This window comes from Sapajus apella, unplaced genomic scaffold (assembly GCF_009761245.1).
Source record: "Sapajus apella isolate SASKATOON/1434 unplaced genomic scaffold, GSC_monkey_1.0 scaffold2, whole genome shotgun sequence".
NCBI lineage: Eukaryota > Metazoa > Chordata > Mammalia > Primates > Cebidae > Sapajus > Sapajus apella.
Window position 1 is genome coordinate 24,595,334 of NW_022436942.1, and position 23,950 is coordinate 24,619,283.

The following is a 23,950-nucleotide window of genomic DNA, read 5'->3' on the forward strand; positions in this document are numbered from 1 at the left end:
AAAAAAAAAAAAAAAAAAAAAAAAAAGTGACATTGTAAACATACAGAAAAGTAAATAATAAAATAGATACCTATGTGCCTAACACACATAACTAACACAAATATTTGTCTTTTGATGTTGTTATTTTGTGTTTTGAGATGGAGTCTTGCTATGTTACCCAGGCTGGTCTTGAACTCCTGGGCTCAAGTGATCCTCCTGCCTCAGACCTCCCGAGCAACTGGGATGAAACACAGATTTAATAGAGGCTAGCATTTTACCAATTTTTCTTCCTCTTTCATCATCCCCAGAAGCATCCACAATCCTGAAGATGGTAGGTATCATTCTAGTGTGTATCTTTATAGATTTACTATGCAAGAATCCATGGCTGGGCAAGGTGGCTCATGCCTGTAATCCCAGCACTTTGGGAGGCGGAGGCAGGTGGATCACCTGAGGTCAGGAGTTTGAGACCAGTCTGACCAACATGGTGAAACCCTGCCTCTACTAAAAATACAAAATTAGCCAGGCATGGTGGCAGGTGCCTGTAATCCCAGCTACTTGGGAGGCTGAGGCAGGAGAATCACTTGAACCAGGGAGGCAGAGGTTATAGTGAGCCGAGATCATGCCATTGCACTCCAGCCTAGACGACCAGCTAAATTCCACCTCAAAACAAACAAACAAACAAAAAAAAACCACGAAACCAAGAATCCGTAATATATATATATATATATATATATATATAATTTCCTGCTACATTTAGGAAATTATACTGTATCTGTCTGATTTATTTATTTCAAATATTTTGTAGAGATAGGAGTCTTGCTATGTTGCCCAGGCTGGTCTTTAACTCCCGGGCTCAAGCAATCTGATCCTCACCCTCTCGACCTGCCAAAGTGCTGAGATTACAGGTGTGAGCTGCTACATACAGCCTGTATCTGTCTTCTGAGGTTCATTTATTTAGGTCTCTATCTTGTTTCTGAGATTTAACATTACATTTGTGAGATTGATCCCACATGTTAAAAAACATTTTATTCATTCTAACAATTGAGTGGTATTCCCTTTTATGAATAGGTCCTCATTTACTTGTTTTTCTACTCCAGGACAATTAATTAGTTTTTTTTCCCCCAGATTTGTCCACATATGATTTTCCAAGATGTTACTGATATTCTCTACAATAGAATCAAATTTTCATATCCAAAAACAATGAATGCAAGGTCCTGGCTCCACCTCATGACCTCATTATCCTTTAACTTTGATGTCTTAGTTATTATGCTAATGCTAGCAATTTTCAAAGTATCTTCTTCTTTGCTCTGAAAAAACATCTTTGGTTTCGCATAGCCCCACCTCCCTACCCTACCAAACTAGCCTAGAAAACTAAAGGGACTCTCAGGAGTGACTTTCAGCTCTGAGCTGATAGATTTTGTGCTGCAAGTCATGAATCAGAAACCAGTATCAGGCTGGACACAGTGGCTCATGCCTGTAATCCCAGCACTTTGGGAAACTGAGGCAGGCAGATCACTTGAGGCTAGGAGTTCAAGACGAGCATGGCCAACATGGCAAAACCCCATCTCTACTAAAAATACAAAAAAAAAAAAAAAAAAAAAAAAAGAAAGAAAAGAAAAATAGCCAAGTGTGGTGGCACACACCTGTAATTCCAGCTACTTGGGAGGCTGAGGCAAGAAACTCACTTGAACCCAGGAGGCAGAGGTTGCAGTGAGCTGAGATCATGCCACTGCACTCCAGCCTGGGTGACAGGTGAGATTTCAAATAAATAAATAAACAAATAAATGGTACAAAAATTAGCTGGGTATGGTGGCGTATGCCTGTAACTCCAGCTACTCAGGAGGCTGAGGCAGGAGAATTCCTTAAACCTGGGAGGCGGAGGTTGTAGTGAGCCGAGATCGCACTCCGGCCTGGGGGAAAGGCAGAGACTCTGTCTTAAAAGAAAAGAAAAAAGAGAAGAAAAGAAAACAGAAAACAAACCAGTATCAGCAGGTAAAGATGCCAAGGCATTAGGATAAAGGCAAAAAGTGAAAGTGTACAAATTGGAGAGCCTTTTTCTAGTTATATTCATCCAGGGATTTACCTCAACCCAGCCACTTGTTCTTTAAAGCTATAGAGCAATGAGGGGACCCAAATGAGGGGCCACAGAAGGAGGGCAGAGGAGGTGAAAAGTCTGGGAAATGACAACTGAAGGGAAGGCACTGACATGTTCTCTCTGTTCAGCACCTTCTTTTGCTGTCCAGGTGCTAACAAGACAATGGGAGCTTCAGCTGACATGAGGGATTTAATTTAAGGAAACATTTCTCAATCATAAGAATGCATAAATAGCTAGGCACGGTGGCTCACAACTGTAATCCCAGCATTTTGGGAGGCTGAGGTGGGTGGATCACTTGCGGTCAGGAGTTCAAGACCAGCCTGACCAACATGGTGAAACCCCATTTCTACTAAAAATACAAAATTAGCCGGGCGTGGTGGCACATGCCTGTAATCCCAGCTACTTGGGAGGCTGAGGCAGGAGAATTGCTTGAACCCGGAGGTGGAGGTTGCAGTGAGCTGAGATTGCACCGTCGCACTCCAACCTGGGCAACAAGAGTGAAACTCTGTCTCAAAAAAAAAAAAAAATGCATAAATACTGGGGCAGTTAACTGCAGAAGGCTATAGAATCCCGTTTGAAGAATCTTAGCTTTTCAGGAAAAGACAAGATGCAGTAAGGTCAGAAAGTGGGCCAGGTAACCTCTTGAAGCCTCTTCAGGAGCTAAAATTCCATGGGGTATTTGAGCTTTCAAGAAAATCTCTACCTTAGCCAGGACCCACCCATGATGATTTCTCAGCTCTTTCAAGTCATAAGCAGTGACCAAATAATTCAGCTTATGTAATATATATTAAAGTATATGCGATACTTGCAGCCCATATATGGTGGGCAAGTAGGGCTTCAGAGAGATGATGCCTGAGGTAGATTTTGAAGGATGAATGTGTGTTTGTCCCTATAGAAAAGGGAGAGAAATGGGACAGACAGTAATGTAGGCAGCAGGAACACCATTTAAGGGGTGCTCTAGGTGGTTTCATAGTTTTACTCTAATTCTTTTGATGGTTAATACTCTCAACTTGATTGGAATGAAGTATGCAAAGTATTGTTTCTGGGTGTTGCCAGAGGAGACTAACATTTGAGTCAGTGGACTGGCAGAGGAAGACCCAACCTCAATGTGGGTGAGCACCATCTAACTGGCTGCCAGCTCAGCTAGAAAAAGCAGGCAGAAGAATGTGAAAGCAGCAGACTTGCTGAGTCTTCCGGCTTTCATCTCCTGCGCTGGATGCTTCCTGCTCTCTAACATCAGACTCCAAGTTCTTCGGCTTTTGGACACTTGGACTTACATCAGTGGCTTTGCAGGGGCTCTCAGGTCTTTGGCCACAGACTGAAGGCCACGCTGTCGGCTTCCCTACTTTTGAGAATTTGGGACTCGGACTGAGCCACTACTGGCTTCCTTGCTCCTCAGCTTGCAGAAGGCCTGTTGTGAAACTTTGCCTTGTGATCATGTGAGATCACATTTACCCTATTAGTTCTGTTCCACTAAAAAACTCTGACAGATTTTGGTACCAGGAGTGGTTCTAGAGGGACAGAATTTTAAGGATGGATTTCCTTAGTTGGTTTTGGGGTTTCTGGGGTTGGCTGCTTAATCTGATTAGACCCAAAAAATGCTAAGGACTCTACTTCTAATAGTACAGAGAACACTGATAGTCTTTGGTATGAACTGTTTAGAGAATTATGCAAAATAGATGTATTTAATATTCCTGATTCATTGCTCTTGAGGGGAGGGGAGTTTAGTGACTCTATATATAATACATTTTACCATATGTGGAGAACCAAGGAATATAATGAAGTTGGTTGGTTGCTCCTAAGTTTGCTGGAGAAAGTGATAGAAGAAAAGGATGAGCTCAGGGATTCTAACTCCCGGCTCCAGAAGCACCTATTGAGCCTCAAGCTTCTAAGATTGCTCTGAGAGTCTTATCTCCTGTAGACAAAGGGCTGATGTTTCGGAAAATCAGACACAAGCTCTTATCATGCAAGTGGCTGGCCTGCAAGGAAGGGTGCATGCATAGTCTTGCTAGGTATCTACTGTTAAAGTGAGGGCATTGATTGGAAAAGAATGGAACCCTGCAACTTGGAATGGGGATGTGTGGGAGGACCCTGATGAAGCTGGGGGCACTGAGCTTGTAAACTCTGACAGCTTTTATTGCCAGAGGAAACAGCCTCCCTATCCCCAGTGGTGGTAATATCCCTTCCCCTATACCCAGGCTGCCATCAGCCTTTCCACCTTTGTCTTAGGAGATTAACCCTGCACTTTTGAGGCAACAGTGGTCTCCCCTGAGGCAGTTGCCAGGCAAGAAAATGCTGATTCTCTTCAGAACCCACCACCAACACCCCTCTTTGTTTCTAGATCTGCAACTAGACTCAAGTCCTGGCAGGCCCCTAGAGATGAGGTTCAGAGTGTGACCCATGAGGTGGGCTACACTCCAAAACAACTGCTTGAGTTTTCTTATTTTCTTTTTGAGATGGAGTCTTGCTCTGTCTCCCAGCCTGGAGTGCACTGGTGCAATCTCCACTCACTGCAACCTTCACCTCTCGGGTTCAAGTGATTCTTGTGTCTCAGCCTCCTGAGTAACTGGGATTACAGGTGCATGCTACCATGCCAGGCTAATTTTTGTATTTTTAGTAGAGACAGGGTTTCACCATATTGGCCAGGCTGATCTTGACCTCCTGATCTCAAGTGATCCGCTTGCCTCAGCCTCCCAAAGTGCTGGGATTACAGGTGTGAGCCATGGTGCCTGGCCTGCTTGAGTTTTCTAATTTGTATAAGCAGAAATCTGGAGAACAGGCGTGGGAATGGATATTAAGGTTGTAGGACAATGGTGGCAGGAATATAAATTGGATCAGATGGAATTTATTGATATGGGCCCACTAAGCAGGGATTCTGCATTTAATGTTGCAGCTCAGGGAGTTAAAAAAGGTTCTAATAGTTTATTTGCTTGGCTAGCTGAAACATGGATGAAAAGATGGCCCACTGTGAGTAAGCTGGAAATGCCCAATCTCCCTTGGTTTAGTGTAGAGGAAGGGGTCCAAAGGCTTAGGGAGACTGGGATGCTAGTCACCTTAGACCTATTCATCCCAACTGGTGGGGTCCAGAAGACATACCCTTCACCAATATCTTGCAAAATATATTTGTGAGGGGAGCACCTGCATCCCTGAAGAGCTCTGATTGCTCTTCTCTGTATGTCAGATCTTGGAGTGGGAACTGAAGTCACTCAACTGGAAGACTTAAACGCAAAGGGAATAACTGGATCCAGAGGTGGCAGGAGCCAAGTGGGGGCACTCAACTGTCAAAACACAAGGTGGGTGTGGCTACCATAATGGAGAGCAGAGGCAAAGCAGCAATCAGAATAGTCTGACTGGTGTAGACCTCTGGCATTGGTTAATTAAACATGGTGTTCCAAGAAGTGAAATTGATAGGAAGCCTACTACATTCTTTCTTAATTTGTGTAAGCAGAAAACTTCCAGATCAAGTGTACAACAGACTAATTTGAATTATAAAAATAGAGAATCATGGCCCCCTCCATCAATTTCCAGACTTGAACTAGTGTGCAGAACCAGAACCCCTTGAATGAAGGGGAGGCTGGGTCCCCTTAAGGAAAGACCCCACTACATTGCTGACAATTTATGCTGTTAATCTTTCTCCCATCCTTCCCCAAGGAGACCTCTAGCCTTTTACCAGGGTAACTGTGCACTGGGGAAAGGCGAATGATCAGAGCTTTCGGGGACTACTGGACACTGGCTCTGAGCTGACATTGATTCCAGGGGAGCCAAAACATCATTGTCATCCTCCAGTTAGAGTAGGGGCTTATGGAGGTCAGATAATTAATGAAGTTTTAGCTCAGGTCTGACTTAAAGTGGGTCCCCAGACTCATCCTGTGGTCATTTCCCCAGTACCCACAATGCATAACTGGCATAGATATACTTAGCAGTTGGCAGAACCCCCACATTAACTCCCTGACTGGTAAGGTAAGGGCTACTATGGTGGGAAAGGCCCAGTGGAAGCCATTAGAGCTGCCTCTACCTAGAAAAATAGTAAATCAAAAACAATATTGCATCCCTGGAGGGACTGTGGAGATTAGTGCCACCATCAAGGACTTGAAAGATGCAAGGGTGGTGATTCCCACCACATCCCGTTCAACTTTCCTATTAGGCCTGTGCAGAAGTCAGACGGATCTTGGAGAATGACAGCTGATTATCATAAGCTTAACCAAGTGGTGATGACTCCAATTGCAGCTGCTGTACCAGATGTGGTTTCACTGCTTGAGCAAATTAACACATCTCCTGGTACCTGGTATGTAGCTACTGATTTGGCAAATGCCTTTTTCTCCATTCCTGTCCATGAGGCTCACTAGAAGCAATCTGCTTTCAGCTGGCAAGGCCAGCAATATACCTTTACTGTCCTACCTCAGGGGTACACTCCCTGGCTTTGTGTCATAATCTTTCTGGCAGAGATCTTGATCATTTTCCCTTCCACAAGATATCACGATGGTTCATTACATTAATGACATTATGCTGACTGGACCCAGTGAGCAAACACACTGGACTTATTGGTGAAACATTTGTGTGCCAGGGGATGGGAAATAAATTTGACTAAAATTCAGGGGTCTTCTACCTCAGTGAAATTTCTAGGGGTCCAGTGGTGTAGGGCCTATTGAGCTATTCCTTCTAAGGTGAAGGATAAGTTGCTGCATTTGGCCCCTCCTACAACCAAGAAAGAAGCACAACACCTAGTGGGCTTATTTGGATTTTGGAGGCAACATATTCCTATTTTGGGTGTGTTACTCTGGCCCATTTATCGAGTGACCCAAAAGGCTGCCAGTTTTGAGTAGAAGCCAGAACAGAAGGCGCTGCAATAGGTCCAGGCAGCTGTGCAAGATGCTCTGCCACTTGGGCCATATGACCCAACAGATCCAATGGTGCTTGAGGTGTCCATGGCAGATAGGGATGCTGTTTAGAGCCTTTGACAGGCCCTCATAGGTGAATCACAGGAGAGGTCTCTAGGATTGTAGAGCAAGGCCCTGCCATCTTCTGTAGATAATTACTCTCCTTTTGAGGGACAGCTCTTGGCCTGTTACTGAGCCTTTGTAGAAATTGAACATTTGACCATGGGTCAACCAGTTACCATGTGACTTGAACTGCCTCTCATTAACTGGGTGCTCTCTGACCCAGACAGCCATAAAGTTGGGTGCATACAGCAGCATTCCATCATCAAATGGGAATGGTATGCATGTGACTGGGCTCGAGCAGGTCCTGAAGGCACACGAGTTACATGAGGAAGTGGCTCAAATGCCCATGGTCCACCCCCCCCCACCCATGCCACCCTGCCTTCTCTCCCCCAGCCTGCACTGGTAGCCTCCTGGGGAGTTCCCTATGATCAGTTGACAGAGGAAGAGAAGACTAGGCCCTGGTCCCAGATGGTTCTGCATGATATGCAGGCACCACCTGAAAGTGGACAGCTGCAGCATGACAGCCCCTTTCTAGGACATCCCTGAAGGACAGTGGTGAAGGGAAACCTTCCCAGTGGGCAGAACTCTGAGTAGCGCACCTGGTTGTATACTTTGCATGGAAGGAGAAATGGCCAGATATGCGATTATATACTGATTCATGGGTTGTAACCAATGATTTGGCTGGATGGTCAGGGACTTAGAAGAAGGATGATTGAAAAATTGGTGACAAATTTGGGGAAGAGGTATGTGGATGGTCCTCTCTGAGTGGTCAAAAACTGTGAAGATATTTGTGTCCCACATGAATGCTTACCAAAGAGTGACCTCAGCAGAGGAGGATTTTAATAATCAGGTGGATAGGATGACTCATTCTGTGGACACCACTCAGCTTCTTTCCCCAGCCACCCCGGTCATCACCCAATGGGTCCATGAACAAAGTGGCCATGGTGGCAGGGATGGAGGTTACGCATGGGCGCACCAACATGGACTTCCACACATTAAGGCTGACCTGGCTACGGCCACTGCTGAGTGCCCAATTTTTCAGCAGCAGAGACCAACACTGAGCTCTTAATATGGCACTATTCCTTGGGGGTGATCAACCAGTTACTTGGTGGCAGGTTGATTATATTGGACCTCTTCCATAATGGAAAGGGCAGTCAGTGGTTTGTCCTTACCAGAACAGACACTGGATATGGGTTTGCCCATCCTGCATGCAATGCTTCTGCCAAGACTATCATCTCTGGACTCACCATGGTATTCTACACAGCGTTGCCTCTGACCAAGGCACTCACTTTACAGCTAAAGAAGTGTGTCAGTGGGCTCATGCTCATGGAATTCACTGGTCTTACCATGTTCCCATAATCCTGAGGCAGCTGGATTGACAGAGCGGTGGAATGGCCTTTTGAAGTCACGATTACAATGCCAACTAGGTAACAAAACTTTGCAGGGCTGGGGCAAAGTTCTCCAGAAGGCCATGTATGCTCTGAATCAACGTCCAATATATGGGACTGCTCCTCCCATAGCCAGGATTCATGGGTCCAGGAATCAAGGGGTGGAAGTAAAAGTGGCACTACTCACCATCATCCCTAGTGACCTGCTAGCAAAATTTTTGCTTCCTGTTACTGCGACATTATGTTCTGCTGGCCTAGAGGTCTTAGTTCCAGAGGGAGGAATGCTGCCACCAGTAGACATAACAATTCCATTAAACTGGAAGTTAAGATTCCCACATGGACACTTTGGGTTCCTCCTACCTCTAAGTCAACAAGCTAAGAAGGGAGTTACAGTGTTGGCTAGGGTGACTGACCCAGACTATCAAGATGAAATCAGTCTACTACTCCACAACTGAGGAAAGGAAGAGTATACATGGAATACTGGAGATTCATTAGGGCGTCTCTTAGTATTACTATGCCCTGTGATTAAGGTCAATGGGAAACTGACAACAGCCCAATCCACGCAGGACACAAATGGTCCAGAACCTTCAGCAATGAAGGTTTGGGTCCCTTTACCAGATAAAAAACCAGGACCAGTCGTAGTGCTTGCTGAAGGCAAAGTGAATATAGAATGGGTAGTAGAAGAAGATAGTCATCAATACCAGTGACAATCACGTGACCAGCTACGGAAATGAGGACTGTCACTGTCATGAGTATTTCCTCCTTATTTTGTGAAGAATATGTTTGTGCATGTATACACTTGTACTAGGAAAATATCTTCATTTTAGTTCTCTTCTTTTTCCTTTATGATGTAACATAAGATTTGTTGACTTCATGTCAGCATTTACCTGTTGTTAACTTTACGTAACAGCATTTAGGTTAAGGCTTAGTGCGCTTCCGGTTGTATAAAGGATAGCTGTATTATGTTAGGTGTAATTATGAACTCATTATTGTATTTATTTGGAGATCAAGTATGATTTCAGGAGATGTCTATGGGTTCAAGTTGGCAAGGGGTGGACTTGTGATGGTTAAGAGTAAGTGTCAACTTGATTGGATTAAAGGATGCAAAGTATTGTTTCTGGGTGTTGCCTGAGATTAGGTTGGTGCAAAAGTAATTGTGGTTTTTGCCATTACTTTTGAGTCAGTAGACTGGGAGACGAAGACCCACCCTCAGTGTGGGTGGGCACCATCTAACCAGCTGCAAGCTCAGCTAGAAAAAGCAGGCAGAAGAAGATGGAAGCAGCAGACTTGCTGAGTCTTCCAGCCTTCATCTCCTCCCGCACTGGATGCTTTCTGCCCTTGAAAATCAGACTCTGAGTTCTTCAGCTTTTGGACTCTTGGACTTACACCAGTGGTTTGCCAGGGGTTCTGGGGCCTTTGGCCAGACCAAAGGCTGCACCGTTGGCTTCCCTACTTTTGAGGATTTGGGACTCAGACTGAGCCACTACCGGCTCCCTTCAGCTTGCAGACGGCCTATCGTGGGACTTCACCTTGTGATCGTGTGAGTTAGTTCTCCTCAACAGACTCCCTTTCATATATACATCTATCCTATTAGTTCTGTCCCTCTAGAAACCCTAATACATTTCTCTGGCTTTAAAAAGATGATTTCTATACTTTTGTTTCTGAACAAATTTAGGATATTAAAAAAAAAATCCCAATCATCGAAAACATCTTCCTCTTTTTAGAGTACCATTTGAAAATGGGGGGTATGATTTGGTCTGTAGATTTTCTGTGTCACTCAAAGATGAGTGGCCAGAAAAGTTTCAAGAGCAGTGGACAAGGGCAGCATTGTCCAAAGTGTGTTTTGTGAGAAGTTAGGAGAATGGGACTTGGGGCCAGAAGCTGGGCTTGAACCCCCACTTGCTCACTTACCAGCCACATGTCTTGGGAACCTCTCTGTGCCTTAGTTCCTCAGGATTCTTAGAGGTTTGTTGAGAGGATTATATGAATTAACATATTTAAAGCACTTATAATGGCACCTGGCACATAGGGTGTTCCATTAAAATGTGAGCCGTCATTATTACTGAAAAAAGGAAACTGTGGTCTAATAAAGGTGAGATGCTATGTTATATTTAAACAGAATTTTTTCTTTATTTTTGAGACAAAGTCTCTCTCTGTCATCCAGGGGTGCAATGGTGTGATCTCGGCTCACTGTAGCCTCAACCTCCCAGGCTCAAGCAATCATCCCACCTCAGTCTCCCAAGTAACTGGGACCATAGGCACATATCACCATGACTGGTTCATTTTTGTATTTTTTTTTATAGAGACAGGGTTTTGTCATGTTGCCCAGACTGGTCTTGAACACGTGGGTTCAAGTTATCTGCCTGCCTTGGCCTCCTAAAGTGCTGGGACTACAGGCGTGCACCACTGCACCCGGCCCAGAATTCTTTACTGTAGGACTTCCAAGAGAATTCAGTAATGTGCACTGTGAACCCCAAAGGAAAATTCAAGGTACAGTGTGTTACCTAATTTCCTCAGGAGATTCTTGGGGAGAAATGTATAGGATTAGTGTTCCACACATCAACACTTTTGGACATACTGCTCTGGAGGAAAGAACTAGAGGGTGGCACAGGCCAAGGGGAGACGCTGGCCTGCTGGTGCCTTAGTCACCATTTCACTAGGCCCAGCATGGCCACTGGAGCTCTGGGGCTGGCCCCATGGGTCTCGAGCACTCTCTGTCTTGCGTATAAATGAGTCAAACTTACCTGGAACCAAGGCTGAGTTTTATCACACAAGATGCCTTTCAGGAAGGTAAGGAAACATTTGGAAAGGCAATCAACAGGGTGGCATTTCCTTCTGCCTGCCTGCCAGGACATCATCCCCCCACACTTTTAGGCTGAAGCAAGATGCACACAGTCACAGTTAAGAAACATGGACTTTGGGATCAACTCCAGTTATGCCTCCACCACCTCCTAGTTGAGTGACTGTGGACATCTATACAGTCAGGGTAATAAAGTAGCTTGCTTCTTGGGATGTAATAAGAATCAAATGAGACAACGCAGGTGAAGAAACTCTCAAACTGTAGTTGGCCCACAGTAAAATCTCAGTAAACGAGCCCTGCCAGTAACAGCAGCACCACCATGGCTATCAGCACCAGAACTTAACTAGACTATTTCATAACAGCCAAGTTAACAGTCATTCCTTTTTTCATTTTATACTTCTGTTGCATTATATTCTTTCATGACAACTTTCTTTTACTCTCCCTGCTAGACTTTAAACTCTTTAAAAGCAAGAACCAATCTTTTTTTTCTTTTCTTTTTTCCTTGAGCCACAGAATTTATAATCCAAGACTACTAAGAACATGCAGTAGAAATTCACTGACAATGGAATCTGCTAGGCAGGGTATCCTGCCTGCACTTCGGACCTGTATAATTCATTCCTCTCCTGGGAAATCTCATCCTCAAAATCAGTCAGGTCCCTTTTCCCCTCGCGTACTTCCCCGACCCCACTCACCCACGATGGAGAGGATGACTACCACGAAGTCGAAGATGTTCCAGCCAATGGTGAAGTAGTAGTGCCTCAAGGCAAACATTTTGAGCACACACTCACAGGTGAAGAAGATAACAAACACCAGGTTAATCCAGTAGAGGATGTTCTCCATCTGCTTGCTCTGAGTGTCTGTCTCCACCATCATTGTCACCATGTTAAGGCAGATGAGCATCATGATAACAATGTCAAAGGCTTGTTGCGTGACAAAATCAAAGACGATTCCTTGAATTTTGTTCTGGGGAGGAAGGGGTGGAAAAGACACAAGATTCATGAAAACCTTTCCAAGCTGACCTATGGAAGCTGTCGCCCTGCTAATCGAGGTACCTCTGTCTTCTTTTCTGCTAATACTGGTCAGCTGTGCTGCTCTGTCAGGAGCATGGATGGAGACCAACATCAATATTACCTCACCTAGAGCTTTCTTTTTTGTTTTGTTTTGTTTATTTGTTTGGAGACAGAGTTTCACCTCATTGCCCAGGCTGGAGTACAAGGGTGCAATCTCAGTTCACTGCAACCTCTGCCTCCTGGGTTCAAGCGATTCTCTTGACTCAGCCTCCCGAGTAGCTGGGATTACAGACAAGAGCCACCACGCCCCCCTAATTTTGTTGCAGATGGGGTTTCTCCATGTTGGTCAAGTTGGTCTTGAACTCCCGACCTCAGGTGTTCCCCGCCCGCCTCAGCCTCCCAAAATGCTGGGATTACAGGTATGAGTCACAGCATCCAGCTGTTTTTTCTTTTTTTTTTTTTTTTAAGACAGTCTCATTCTGTTGCCCAGGCTGGAGGGCAGTGGTACAATCTTGACCCATTGCAGCCTCTGCCTCCTGGGTTAAAACAATTCTCAAGCCTCAGTCTCCCGTGTAGCTGGGATTATAGGTGCACACCATCACACCTGGCTAATTTTTTGTATGTTTAGTATAGATGGGGTTTCGCTATATTGGCCCCGCTGGTCTCAAACTCCTGGCCTCAAGTAATCTGTCTGCCTCGACCTCCCTGTAATCCCAATTACAGGTGTGAACCACCATGCCTGGCCTTTCTCTGTTTTTAGAGATGGGTCTCACCGTGTTACCCAGGCTGGAGTGCAGTGGCTATGCACAGGTGCGATCATGGCACATAGCAATTCAAACTCCTGACCTCAGGCGATCCTCCTGCCTCAGTCTCCTGAGAAGCTGGGCCTACAGGTGTGCACCACTATACCCAGCTGACTGACACACTCTGGATGTCTTCCTACTTCTCCAGCTGCTCCTTTTTGGGCTCATTTGTCAGCCATTTCTTCTCTTAATCCCTCTTTCTCTAAATGTTCCCCCACGAGAGCTCATCCACCCCTGCTGCCCGTGTGCTATCTGCACTCACGCTTCTCAAGCTTTTCTTCTCCAGCCCACACCTTTCCTCTGAACCTGAGTTGCTTACTTGCCATTTCTTCTTGATGACTCATAAGCATCTCAGACTTACCATGTCCAAACATCTCACACTTAAGTCCAAAGCAGAGCCAAGTCTATTCCCTGCCCCTCACCCAGCCTGTTCCTCTCAATTATTCACCCAGGCTCTTAAGCCACAAATCTGAGGATCATCTTTGTCTCTTTATTCTCCCTCATCTGATCCACTGAAGGGCCTGTTGATTCTTCCTCCAAAAATATAACTTGGGTTCATCCACTTCATTCTATCTTTTTTGGCTCCACTCTAATCTGAGCCACCATCATCTCTCATCTGGACTTGTCTGGCCACTTAACTGGTCTCCCACTTCTTCTCTTGCCCTCATCAATGCAGTCCTCATAAAATAGCAAGTCTAATGATTTAAATCAAATCTATCATTGCCAGGTGCAGTGGCTCATGCCTGTAATCCCAGCACTTTGAGAGGCTGAGGCGGGTGGATCACTTGAGGTCAGGAGTTCAAGTCCAGCCTGGTCAACATGGTGAAACCCCAGCTCTACTAAAAATACAAAAATTAGCTGAGTGTGGTGGCAGGCACCTGTGTTCCTAGTTACTTGGGAGGCTGAGGTATGAGAATTGCTTGAACCTGTGAGGTGGAGGTTGCAGTGGGCTGAGATGATGCCACTGCACTTCAGCCTGGGTGATAGAGAGACTGCCTCAAAACACAAAACAAAACAAAAAACAAATGGATCACATCATTCCCCTACTTAAAACCTTTCAAGAGCTTCTCACTGGGCTTGCAACACAATCCCTATCGTTAACCTGGCTTACAGGGAGACACCTGGCACAGTCTGACTCTGCTCATCAATGTCCCTCCTCTGCCTCACTGCTCCACGGCCACAGTTTTCTGCTTCTGGGGTCTTGTGTACTCTGCCAGGAATCTCTTTCCCCAGCTCTTTGCTTCTGTCTCATTTTTTTTGAGATAGGGTCTTGCTCTCACCCCCTGGCTGGAGTATAGTGGTACGATATAGCTTACCACATCCTCTGCAGCCTTGACCTCCTGGAGTCACACCATCCTCCCACCTCAGCCTCTTGAGTAGCTCGGACTACAGGTGTGCTATCAGGCTTGGCTAATTTTTTTTTTTTTTGTACAGATGGGGTTTCACTATGTTGCCCAGGCTGGTCTAGAACTCCTCGGCTCAAGTGATCTGCCTGCCTATGGCTCCCAAGTCGGGATTACAATAGTAGCCACCATGCCCAGCTGGTTCCTTCTCATCCACTCAAGTAGACTCTCCTTAGTGATGCTCTGACTACTATATTAAAGCAGATCCACCACTATAGCCCTCCAGTTAATTTTTTTCTCACAGTCTTCCACATTCTATTGTGGCTGTTTGCTTCCTTATTATCTATCTCCCCAGCTATTATAAGCTCCATGACAGCGGTGTCTACCTTTTGTTTATCACATTATGTTTAGTACCTGGTACACAGTGAAGACTGATAAACATTTGCTAAATGAATGTTAATCACACTTTATTAATGTTTCCTACATTAATATTTTATATTTTATTTTATTTTGTAGTTTTTGAGACAGGGTCTCTCCCTATTGCCCAGGCTGGAGTATAGTGGCACAGTCATGGCTCACTGTAGCCTTGGCCTCCCAAGCTCAAGCAGTTCTCTTACCTCCTACATAGTGAGGACCACAGGTACGCACCACCACACCCAGCTAATTTTTATAAAAATTCTTTTGTAGAGACGGGTCTCATTATGTTGCCTAGGCTGGAAGTTACTATATTTTAACGTGGAAGAAAATCATGCTCAGGTTCTCATACGTAAAGTACTAAACAGCACTTCAGAAATGTTAACCATTTTCTATTCCCCCTTAGTCCCATTTCTCTCACAAAATGAAGCCTTAACATCAAAGACTAAAAAAAACTGTTCTCTTTCTTAAGATTCCTAGATTTTTTGTTTGTTTAAGTACCTAGGTACTTGGGCTGGTGCTTATTTTCAGGATTGCTTTAACTTGGTGGTTTTCAATCTGCTCTACAAAGCCCTAGAATTTCTTTTCCTTCAAAAGCTGATGCGGTAGATGTGCCACGTGCAGCGTGTGGGGTTGAGGGGAGAAAGCACTCTGGAACCATAACTCTTGATGCAAACATAGTCACTCTATGTTTATTTCTACAAATTAAATTGCCAGGGAAGCTTTTGTATTAAAGGTTCTGCTGTTTTTGTTGTTGTTTCTGTTTTTTAAAGTTGCTAAACGGAAGTTATAGAAGAAGGAACTTTGGGCCTGGCTTTTGGGGGTAATGTCCCACCCAACTGGATATATGGAATCACAAACAGGGCATCTCCTTCCCCTTCTCTGAAAAAAGACAACCACCAATGGCACAATGAAGCAGAATCTTAGCCCCCAAATCTGTTTTACAAAAGGCTCAGCTCAAGAGAGAGAATCAGGGCACCAGACTCATAGTTTTATCCTTTTCTGCTCCCACAAATAGCCAGAAGCATGATTTTAGTTTCTAGACACATCCTGCAAAGACATACTTAATGAGCAGAGAGAAGCTGAAAAAATCGTGACCAACTTCTACCTTGAACTGGTGGGAAAGAGGGCAACTTCATTTCATTTTCTCCTGTTGATTTTTGGATGTCTCTAAAACCATCTCTACCAGAGCCAAAGCCAATGTGGTTCATTCACATGGTGATTCTTGGAGGCTGCCCAAGGAAGGCTCAGAGGATATGTCAAGGACTGATGTAAAAGCCACCCCATTTCTTAATCCCTGTTCTTCTGCTATCTCTTCAGGTCTTTTGGATGGTTGGTGAGGAAAGGATCAGGCACAAAGCAGCCAATCGCTTACCTTTTTCTTCCTTTGCAGTAACCCTAGAAGTGCTTTTTTTTTTTTTTTTTTTTTTTTTAATATGAGTTCTCACTAAGCCCTCAGCCCACACAATGCACTTACCAAGGGGCGGGGAATAGGTTTCTGTGGCTTCTTTGAGCCCAGCTTTTTCATGGCATTGTAGTACTTCTTCTGTTCTTCAGTCATGAAGATGTCCTGACCTCCAAAGTAAAGGAGGGAAGAAGAAAACAGACAATTACAACTGGCTCTCAACATGCTATGGGTTTGGACCTAAGATTCAATTTTGAGAACTGAGGGGAGACCTATGCTTTCCTTTGCAAAAGACAGCGTAGCTAGTAGCTGTCCCAAGATGGGGTAGACCTGCGATAATCATTCAGCTCTAAAGAGACCCCTGCCTTTGTTTTTAGCTCAGGATTTCTAAGATCTGCCAGTCCCGAGGTAGAAAGGAAATAGACTATCCAATTATAGACCCTCATGAAAGGGTAAACTTGAGAGGAATGACTTTGAAGGCAGTCATATTTCACAGTCTCATTTTTTTGAGGGCCTGCTTTCCTGATACATTCTAGAAAAAACATTTTAGAATAAAAAGATCTTCATGTCCTAGCAAATAGCCAATTTATTTTAGATGATACTCAAAATTTAGAAATTCTGGTGCAAGAAAGCAATTTGGAGGGTTTCCTGGAGTATGCTGGGATAGACTTGACTTACAAAATGAGTAACAAGAGCAATTTTTCCAATCGGCTTTTTAAAACTTGTTAACCATCTAGAACAAGTAAGGAAGTGAATTTTCCAAGGACGGTCTCTCAAATCCCAATTTGCCAGTGCTCAGGGACTGACACAGATAACCACAAATCTGGAGAGTTTTTACTTCTTGTAATAGTTATTCAACTGCTTCTTTCCTTTTCATTTCTGTTGCTAGACTGTACTCTCTGACCTACCTGCTTCTGGTGGGAGACCAAGAGCAGTAATAGGCCTCAAGAATAAAGGACTGCTAGTTAAGTGTGGTAAACTATGTGCTGCAAAATCCAGCCCCCAAAACAGAGAGTAGGTTGGGGCTAATGTACATGGTGGTCAGGGTCACAGTGAGCTGACAATATGGATTGTAGAGAAAGAAAGAGGGACATTTTCTTTCTAGAGAAAAGGGACAAAGGTGCCCCTTATCTGGGCTGACTTCCAGCCACTGGCAATGAGGGGAGGAGACCTATCTTTTTCTTTTGTTGATTGAAGTTATCAATGATGACACCAATGAACAGGTTCAGGGTGAAGAAGGAGCCGAAGATGATGAAGATGACAAAGTAGATGTACATGTAGATATTGTCCTCATACTTAGGCTGCTCATCAGGCTGTCAAAGGACAGGATAAAAGGAAGAGAATCAGCTCCTAGTTTGGAGTTTGATATGCCAAGGCCATCAGCCATAACTGACCATTTGAGCTGCTGAACATGCTGGGGTGGGAGAGCCCTAGATTCTTTCTACCTGCCTCCTTCTCTACGCTGGCATGTCCTGCCTTGAGAGGGCGCTAGCCCTCCTCTGACTCATGTGGACAACATGCAAATCATGAGGCCACAGGGAGGGTGGGCTGTCTGCTAGGAGCCATACTTTTGCTATGAAGCAGGATTGAAGCATAGACAGCTTCCCTGGGGCCATGTAAAAATCAACACTCTAATCATTGGGGGCCAATGTAAGAGAGTGATGACATACTGAGTCGAGGAAAATGATCTATAATCAATAAAACAAGCAACAAATGTTCCAAGAGAAATGACAACTCCTCCATCCCCCGTTCCTTCCTCTTTCTTGGTGGGATCTAACAACCTACTTGTTTTCCAACCATCTGAGAAGGCTGTATTTTCGCCATGTACATCCTTACCTTCCGGGAATCTACAGCTGCATACATGATGTCCATCCAGCCTTTGAAGGTTGCCTGGCAAACAGAGGCAGTCATTAGACTGTGCCTATTAAGGGAGTGGATGGGAGTCTAGGCAGGGGTCCCAAAGGCCAGGCTTAGGTTCAGTGAGAACACAGAATGGGGGTTTGGGTGCAGCCTCCCTTGGACTCAGAATTTTCTGTTACTATAGGTCCCAAGGAGGCTTTGTCCCTGAAAATAACAACAAAAGTATGGCAAATAAACATGTTGAAAATGGTAACTGGATTAAGACTTTACAAAAGGACTTAAAAACATGGGCCTGAGAAGCCTGCCTAAAGTTAGAGAAAACTTTTATGAGCAAATGACAGGAATCTCCTGAAAAGGCTGAGAACTTAGCACTCCATTCCACTGAGGAATCAGTTCTTTAAAAGGTGTTAAGCGATAGGGGTCTGAAAAACCCATAGTTGCATTAAAAAAAAAAAAAAACAAAGATCAGACTTACCCTTTACTAATATACACATGTGTAGCCTATGCAGTGGCAATACCAGCTTTATCTTTGACAGTCCCTTCCCAACTCTACTCCTTCAGTCTACTATATCTAGCCTGATTTTGGAAACAAATATGGATTATCACTGTACCATTCTCCATGTTTTACTTACTCAACCAGATTCTAAGTTTTTTCAGGGCATAGGAAGGTCTTTATTCATCTGATGGCCCTAGTACTGTACTGTCAAGCACAGCATCTTGCATATGGCAGGGACTCTGTGACTACCATATATGACTGGCTTGTTAATATGCACTGGTTTTCTGGAGCGGCTCCAATTCTGATTGAATTCGTGCGTCCAATTTCTTGAACTGGGATAGAACAGCAAAAAAGCTTTGGGGTAGGAAAAACTAGTTCATTCCATGAACTTTGCCTTCTACTATGAGTTGACAGTGAGTGTCTACTATATGTAAGGTTAGGTTAAGAGCTTTATCTGTGTTATTGCAGTTAGTCTCCCAAGAACTGTATGATATAGGCATGGCAATATAGTAACAAAAATATTTAATAGCAATTTCCATTATTTAGCATGGTTATGTGCTGGGCATTGTGCTAAGAAATTTTAAAAAATCACAAATTCTCTTAACCAATGCAAGGTATCATTTTCTATATTTAACAGATGAAGAAACAGAGAGAGAGGTTGAATAATTTGTTCAAAGTTACATATTCAGTAAATATCAGAGTGTGGTTCAAATCTATATAAGTCTGATTTCAAAGCCTATGAACTTTCTCTGCATTGTATTGTCTTCTCACACATTCCAAAACATTGGTGAGAGAGGAAGTGAAAACTAAGCAGGAAGAAATAAAATTAGGCAAAAGATAATTATCTAGGTAGTTAAATCCTTCCTTTCTGTAATACAGTAATCTGATATCTTTCTCTGGGGTGAAGCTAACGTGAACGTGGCACCAAGGCACTGCCATGGTTTTTCCCTAAGTTAACTTGAATGTAGTGAGTATGTATGATTATTTTGCTCCATCACAATTGCCATACTTTTTTCTCTATGGGCTTATCTTCTTGATTTTTTTTGCCCTTCTCTTTAACTGCACTCTCTGACCCGGGAAGGGAAAGTGATTTCTCTGCCACTTTATTACACTGCAGGAATCTTTATTTGTTGCTGGGCACAGCTCTCTGCTCCTGAGCACAATGAGAGATTTCCTTTGCATGAGATCTGGTAGAAGTCAGAGAATACTCAGGAAAAGTGTCTCTCTGAAACTGGTTTGGGGAACAACACTGTTCTCTTGGACTGACTGAGAATAATCCTGATTCTAGAAGCAGGGCTGAGAAGAAGCCTAATGGGATTTGTGCTAGCTGCCTGAATTTCACAGAACTGAAAAAAACAAAACAAAACAAAACATTACTTACCACTTGAAGAAGGGCCAGGTATCCTGCCCCAACATTGTCAAAATTGATCTTCACGTTCTTCCATCTGATCTCTGTATTGTTCCCCTCCATGAGCTTTTCACATTCAGTTTTATTGTTGACATCTTCAATTTCAAATCGGATTTCAGAAGTCTCATTAAAGCAGTAGTGGTACTTTCCAGCAAACAGGTTAACTCCCATGATGCTGAAAATCAGCCAGAAGATGAGACACACCAGCAGCACATTCATGATGGAGGGGATGGCGCCCACCAAGGCATTCACCACCACCTGCATTGGAAGGGGAGGTTGCTGAGTGTTGGGTGGAAATGGAAGCAAGCACATTTTTTGATTTCCAGGAGGGGAATGACATTGTGTGGCTTGTTCTGTATGGAAACATTACATTCCCTTTGGAATTAGAGTAACTGGACAGACTGACAAGTAGGACCAAAAATTTCTAAGTCTAGGACTATATTGAAGGAATTTTAAAAAGTTTCATCTTTATTTTGGCTAACACAAATTCCCCAGCCAAGATGACCTAGGTCTTCTTTCCTATGCATCAGCCTGGGGCTGAAAAATTATTTCTTAGTCCACTCTCCCTTCTCCTCAATTCATAAAATATGCCCAATGGGGAAATATGAGTAACTTTCAGTTTGCTAGTTGCCTTTCAACAGACATTCCCCCTCTGCAAAACACGGTATGATTGTTCACAATCACACAGAACTACCCGTTGTGGTTAATAGAGAACCAGTTAACAGTACATAACGTCTCTTTTATGACTACGCAAGGCCAGTTATCTTATTTCAGGCAATAGCTGAGCATGCATATTTTGCAGGCTCAAGAAAAAAAAGCTATATTCCCTCTACCAAACAGTATAAAATAAAATATGAACAGATGTGCTTTTCACTCAAGGTTCATTATTCTTCTTCAGCGTTTTTATTCTGATTTTGTAGGCTTTTAAATCAGAGTCGCTCCCTGCTTGGCTAATGCTGTTGTCTCTCTGCTCATTCCAGGGCTTGACTCTAATCATCACAACGTATTAGAAATAGGGATGACTTAAAAGTTTTTTAAGAGAGTTTTGGGTTAGATCATCACTGCTCTTGAAACTTAAAAATTGGCATATTATTAAAAGTCACTAACTAGAGTAAGCTCAGGAATAAAAAAAAAGCAAAGGAAAAAAACCCCTGAGGGATCAAAGTTTCTGGGTTGTTTTAAACTTTTATTTTGCTTTACAGTATAAGTCATAGTAGCATACAGTTTAGTTTAGGGTTTAGGTTTTCCTTATCTTCTGGTTTTGCCTTAGACTGCATTGTCACTCAATAGGACATGTGGCTGATTAGAGCTACCTGCTCTATCTTGCGTAAAAAATGCAATGATATTCTTCTGCTAAGGAGTCACTCTTCCTTTTAGATTAAAATATTCATTTTGTGTTTCTCCAATTCACATATGAAGGCCTTTAGACTGAGAGGCAGTTATTTCTTAATTCTTAGACCAAGAAATCTCTTCTAGATCTGACAGCTCTATCATTAGTATAAAATGTTTATTAATTTGTTAATTGTTTATTACTTTGAGCAAGGAAAGCCAGGATATCTGAAATCTGGAAAATCTTCAACGTTATTTTGGAGAATGATATTCATATGTATTTAAATTACCAAATTTGTCACGTACTCAGATTTGAATTTACCTCCTCATTCTACAGTTGCTCACCCTTTGGTGGGAGCACCAAAAAGCAATGAAATGTGCAAAAGAACAGGCAAAAGGAGGATGATCCACAAATGGAAAAATAATTTCTCAAACAATAAGGGAGTAGAGTATGTAAAGATTCAAAAGCTCAAGTTTATGTGACAGCATTTCACAGCAGAACTTAGGTGTGAGATCATGACCTTCTGTTAGACCATTACAAATGTGGCACAGGAAGTAGGCCCCAAAGACTTGAAACCTAGCCATGTTGCTTTTTAATCTCAGTTCAGAACCTACTTCCTCTGGAACTCTTCTGACTATGCAGAGAATGATCTTAAGCTTCTACTCAAACCCAGTCTAATCCGTCCTACATACTATGTGTTACAGTTAAATATGAGTTAATGTTTACCACAGGGAAGAAAAATTAACTAGTCATCTCGTTGAACTTTTATTCTCATAAAATATATACAAAATTTTATGTATTTATTCATCTGATCAAATGAATCAATATACACAAATATTCACTGAGCCTTATTCTCTGATACGATGTAAAATCCTATAAAATCCAAAGTTTTATAAGATGTAAGTGTACTGTAATCATACCACAGAAAAACTTTTTATCTTAGTTTTATGAATAAAACAGGAAGCAGAGTTGATTAAATTTACTTTAAAATTTTTATTTATTTACTTTTTTTTGAGACAGGTTCTCACTCTGTTGCCCAGGCTGGAGTGCAGTGGTGTGATCTTGGCTCATTGCAACCTCCACCTCCTGGGTTGAAGAGATTCTTCTGCCTCAGCCTCCCCAGTAAATGGAACTACAGGTGGGTGCTACTGCACCCAGCTAATTTTTGAATTTTTAGTAGAGGCGGAGTTCTGCCATGTTGGCCAGGCTGCTCTTGGACTCCTGACCTCAAAGTAATCTGCCCACTTCAGCCTCCAAAAATTTTGGGATTACAGGCTTTAGCCACTGTGCCCAGCCCAGAGTTGATTAAATTTACTAATAATTCTTTCTTGCTGTGAACATTAGCTGATAAGCTGCAATATGTTAAGTAGAAACTATTTAACTGTGCTCTATATGTAAAATGATCATTGTGCTGTTATTCTCAGCAACCACTGGGAAGAGATCATATTTCTTATTTTGAACTCTCATACTAAAGATATATCATAAATGATAATTCAAATTTCCATTGGTAGTCACTTAATGAATTTGATCTTCTCTTCTCTACACGAGTTATTCTACATTGCCTTTAATTATCACAAAATCTATTATTGTTAAGAACTAGACATGGAAATATCACTCAAAGCTAGATTTTAGTAATCTATAAAAAGTTAATTTTTTCAGTGGAAGTTTATACTTAGCAACTGACACAAATCCCACTTAATTGATGAGAAAATTCCAATGGACATGAATTCTTACAATATTTTTGTCTTCTCTATCATGTCTTGGACATTACTGTTGGTTATTAAATACTATAAAATCTGTCAGCTAGCTTTTAATATCTGGCAGAGGGAACATGGCTTTAATGGACAACTATGTACTGACAATCAACAAAAATGCATGCATGTTTCATGGCACTAATATTATATACCCTCAAAAATTCAATAGCACAGCAAAATCTTTAAATGAAGATTACTATGGAGGAGAGAAAAGCAAAGAACTACATTAAGTATTCCTTTGCCTATAGCATGAGTACTTCAGTTTTCCTGGTCTTTGGTTTGAGGAAGGACAGGGGACTGAAATCAGTGTTCCAGGACAGGCTTGGGTCATATGTTCCCTCTCAATGAAGCTCTGAGTCTATAATATGAGCAGCACAGTGACAGTTGAGCCCATCTGCATGGATGGTGTTCAGTTTATAAAGGTTTCTCATTTAAAATATTCTAAAGGTAATCTCTAAAGTGTTGGCATATAGAAGAACCAAAACCAAAGAATTTTTAAAAATGCGCCATAGAAAAATGACATTTAAATAAAACATGTGTATCTAATTTTGTTTCTTACTGGGGGACTTACTATAAGCTTAGTCAGATCCAATCTTTTTCTTGCAGTTTCTCTTCCACAGAAGGGCTGGGAAGCCCACAGGGCAGGAATGGATTCCTGATCCCTTTTCACCTGCCCAATCAGCCATGGTCAATACTGTTTGTTAGTTGTCTGGAGTCAACCAAATGAGATGGCACACTCTTATTCCAAAGCTTCCCTCACTGCACATTAATTGTTTTAAATTCCAGCTTTGGGTTCAAACTTGTCCTTGCCCATATTATCTTACAAAAAAAACCTTGATGCTTTTCACTTAAAACATCGTAATGCTTTTCAAATAAAATTATCTACTGTTCTGATTATGCATTTGGGACCTCCAGGCTCCTAAAG

General features: G+C 42.8%; 1 protein-coding gene across 13 annotated transcripts in view; it reads right to left on the reverse strand.

Moving 5' to 3' along the window:
• The window catches only part of SCN8A (sodium voltage-gated channel alpha subunit 8), a 211,908-nt gene that overhangs the window by 6,935 nt on the left and 181,023 nt on the right, over nt 1-23,950 (reverse strand). For all 13 annotated transcript variants that reach the window (XM_032284637.1, XM_032284579.1, XM_032284605.1 and 10 more), the window contains 5 exons: nt 19,915-20,199; nt 18,014-18,067; nt 17,353-17,490; nt 16,250-16,354; nt 11,895-12,165 (listed from right to left, as the gene is read on the reverse strand). In XM_032284637.1, coding sequence (XP_032140528.1) covers nt 11,895-12,165; nt 16,250-16,354; nt 17,353-17,490; nt 18,014-18,067; nt 19,915-20,199 — 853 coding nt within the window. The remainder of the gene's footprint in view (nt 1-11,894; nt 12,166-16,249; nt 16,355-17,352; nt 17,491-18,013; nt 18,068-19,914; nt 20,200-23,950) is intronic.